We start from the raw sequence: 3,417 nt of genomic DNA, 5'->3' as shown, positions 1-3,417 counted from the left end.
CATCTGAGGTCTGCTGTTGGATTTTCTCAGCGCAGTCACTCGCTGTTCTCTGCTGTTCTGGGAACAGCCCTGCTGCGAGAGCAGAGCAGAAGCAGATCGGGAGGAGAAGAGGATAAATTATTCCTCTCCCAGTGGCTTGCCCAGACACATCTGAGATATTTCTGTGTGTCCCAGGCCAGCCAGAAGTAACAGCAGGCTGAGCAATCCGGCAGCAAAGCCCCAGGACATGGCAACAAGGAGAAATTTCCAAACTAAAAGCTTTTAGATTTTGCTGACTTCACTTTCTTGGATTTTTTTAGATGCTGGGGCGTGCTGGGAGACCTCAATACGACACCAAAGGAGAGGGGATCCTCATCACGTCCCATGGCGAGCTGCAGTATTACCTGTCCCTGCTCAACCAGCAGCTCCCCATTGAAAGTCAGATGGTGTCGAAGCTCCCGGACATGCTGAATGCTGAGACCGTGCTCGGCAACGTCCAGAATGCTAAGGCGAGTGCGAGTCTTTGCTGCCCTCACCGATGCGTGTCCTTTGTTGCACCCAGAGAATTGCAAGGGACGATCAGCGTGGGGGAAGGATGCCGTCATTGTCTGGGAGGAAAGAAACTTGCAGCATTTGGTCCCGGGGAGCAAATTTTTAAGACATCTGGAAGGGCAGCTGCAAGAACTACCAGGCTGTAAGGCGAGAGGGGAGATGCTGGTGTAATTCAAGAGCAGAGCTCTCCATGTGGAAAAGGATGCTGAGGAAAAATCTGCATGTAGAGGGCTTTTTTTTTTAAAAAAACCTTCATATTTTTCTGGTACTGGAGTTGTGTATGCCACTGCTGGGCTTGCAGGCTCTGGTTTGATGTTAAATCGGCAGGATTCAGCTGGGCTCAGCCTGCCGTGTTCTACGCTGTTGCTGGGAGCGCAGGGCTCCGAGCCGGAGTGTTGCCCTTGCCGAGAGGTGTGTTCATCGGTTCTTAACATGCCTTGATGCTTCCTCAGGATGCGGTGAACTGGCTGGGCTACACCTACCTGTACATCCGAATGCTGCGCTCCCCAACCCTCTACGGGATCTCCCACGACGATCTGAAGGGGGATCCGCTGCTGGACCAGCGCCGCCTGGATCTGGTTCACACCGCCGCCCTCATGTTGGACAAGAACAACCTGGTGAAGTACGACAAGAAGACGGGGAACTTCCAGGTGAGACGGGACCTGGGAAAAAGGCGCTATGACCAAGCAGAGCGGGACGGGAGCATCTTCTGTCTGAGAAAAAGGGTGCAAGAGTCACCTTGCTGATGAAATACGGGTCTCAGGGCGTGCTGCGTTGCATGTTTGGAATTCCAGGGAGCTGTTTGCTGGCATAGGGAGCGCTGGTGTAAAACCTGACCCTCGCTCTGTCGCTGGTGTGTGTTTGCTGCTGCCTCCGAAGCAAATACGACTCCCGTTGTATTTTTGTTGCTTCAGTGAGATGAGAAAGGGGAGGCTGTGGTGTGTGGGATTGGGTACAGGGTGAAGCAGGTGGTTTGTAGCCTGGGAATTGACGCTTGGCTTGTCTGGAGACATCTCGCCCGCTGCAGTTTAGTTCCTGTTCAGCATTGTCAGTCTGTGCTGTGAACAGTTGAGTGTCTTTCAGCTGCTTCACTCTGGCCGCTGTCATTTGGCAGGTGACGGAGCTGGGCCGCATCCCCAGCCACTACTACATCACCAACGAGACGATGCAGACTTACAATCAGCTCCTCAAACCCACCCTGAGTGAAATCGAGCTGTTTCGGGTCTTCTCGCTGTCCTCAGAGTTCAGGAACATCACCGTGAGGGAGGTACAGAGCCAGACACCCATCCTGAGCGCGACGGCCCCGCGGCATCAGCCTTCATGCCGCAGGGGAAGCTGCAGCCATCTCTCCCTGCGAGGGACCATTCTCAGCTCTCCCGCCTTTGGTTTTCTGCAGGAGGAGAAGCTCGAGCTTCAGAAGTTGCTGGAGCGAGTTCCTATCCCGGTGAAGGAGAGCATAGAGGAGCCCAGCGCCAAGGTGAGCCCTGCCTGCGCCCCCGAGGGGACTTCTGTGCCCGTTTTGAGGGGAGTGGTGATCCTGGTGGTAAAAGCCACCCTCGGGAGGATTTCTGTTCTCTGTGGGACATCCTGGAATGGGTCAGAGCTGCTTGAAGAGCTGCGAGTGCTTTTGATTTCTGTTGAGCGTGGGGTGGGATGGTCAGTCCTTGTTGATTGCTTCTGTCCTGCCACGTGTCAAAGCCCAGTGCTGGTGCGGAGGGTGCTGAGCCCCTTCTCTGCTCTGCTTCCCCAGATCAACGTGCTCCTCCAGGCCTTCATCTCCCAGCTGAAGCTGGAAGGGTTTGCTCTCATGGCTGACATGGTGTACGTTACCCAGGTGAGCCGGGAAACGTGGCTGGGGTCTCTCTGGTTCCCCTTCGATGGGCACAGTCCAGCCACATCTCAGTCTCAGACAACTCAGGAATGTAGTTTGTGGCCTTCAATGGCTTTGAAAATGACAAGAGCTGGGAGCGGCGAGGTCTGACCCTTGTCAGGATGGGAATTCCATCTTCTGTGGAGTCTCCAATTTGTAATCAAAAAGATTCAGCACTAGGGAAGCACGGTGCAGCCTTTTTCTGCCACAAAAGCCAATTCCCAAGGCTGGGAAACAAGGAATTGCTCCACGTGAAGGTGTTTGGGATGAAGGACCTTCAATTATAATTCAATACTTATAAGAATGATGAGGAAAGACTTTTTACTGGGGCCTGTAGTGATAGGATGAGAGAGAACAGTTTTAATCTGAAAGAGGGGAGATTTCGGTTGGAGATAAGGAAGAATTTTTTTATTTTGAGGGTGGTGAGACACAGGACCAGGTTGCCCAGAGGAGGTGTGGACGCCCTGTCCCTGGAGGGGTTTAAAGTCCGGTTGAACACGGCTCAGAGGAACCTGATCTAGAGAATGACATCCTGGCCCATGGCAGGAGGGCTGGACTAGATGATCTTTAAAAGGCCTTTTCCAACCCAAACCATTCTATTATCACGTGGCTGGGCAGGAAAATGGGTAGGAAGGAGGAAGAGTTGGATGTGCTGATGGCAGCCCAGCTCTGAGAGCGGCTCTCTGTCCCCGCAGTCGGCCGGGCGGCTGATGCGCGCCATCTTCGAGATCGTCCTCAACCGGGGCTGGGCCCAGCTCACCGACAAGACCCTGAACCTCTGCAAGATGATCGACAAAAGGATGTAAGTGAGGTCTCGGAGGTATTTTCTCATTGCAGGCTGGTTAAAATGATTTCTTGTAGCCTGGTGAGGTCTGCGGGGTTTGGGAAGGAGGCTGCTTGTGCCCGTCAGGGTGTAAAGGAGCTGCCGCGTGTGTCAGGGGCTGGTGGTGGGCAGCGTGGGGAACCTCGGCGCTCTGAAGGCTTCGTCTTTAGAATCATCGAATCATTAAGGTTGG

The 3,417-nt window shown here is 53.8% G+C and overlaps 1 protein-coding gene across 1 annotated transcript in view; it reads left to right on the top strand.

Moving 5' to 3' along the window:
• The window catches only part of LOC104463323 (U5 small nuclear ribonucleoprotein 200 kDa helicase-like), a gene marked incomplete at both ends in the record, with an annotated part of 4,081 nt that extends 878 nt beyond the window's left edge, over positions 1 to 3,203 (top strand). Inside the window, 6 exons of the mRNA XM_010075607.1 lie at positions 300 to 488; positions 984 to 1,181; positions 1,646 to 1,798; positions 1,928 to 2,008; positions 2,282 to 2,365; positions 3,097 to 3,203. Coding sequence (XP_010073909.1) covers positions 300 to 488; positions 984 to 1,181; positions 1,646 to 1,798; positions 1,928 to 2,008; positions 2,282 to 2,365; positions 3,097 to 3,203 — 812 coding nt within the window. The remainder of the gene's footprint in view (positions 1 to 299; positions 489 to 983; positions 1,182 to 1,645; positions 1,799 to 1,927; positions 2,009 to 2,281; positions 2,366 to 3,096) is intronic.
• Positions 3,204 to 3,417: the final 214 nt, after the last annotated feature.

Source organism: Pterocles gutturalis, unplaced genomic scaffold (assembly GCF_000699245.1).
Source record: "Pterocles gutturalis isolate BGI_N339 unplaced genomic scaffold, ASM69924v1 scaffold38922, whole genome shotgun sequence".
NCBI classification, from domain to species: Eukaryota; Metazoa; Chordata; class Aves; order Pterocliformes; family Pteroclidae; genus Pterocles; species Pterocles gutturalis.
This window is presented reverse-complemented; position numbering and strand designations above follow the sequence as displayed.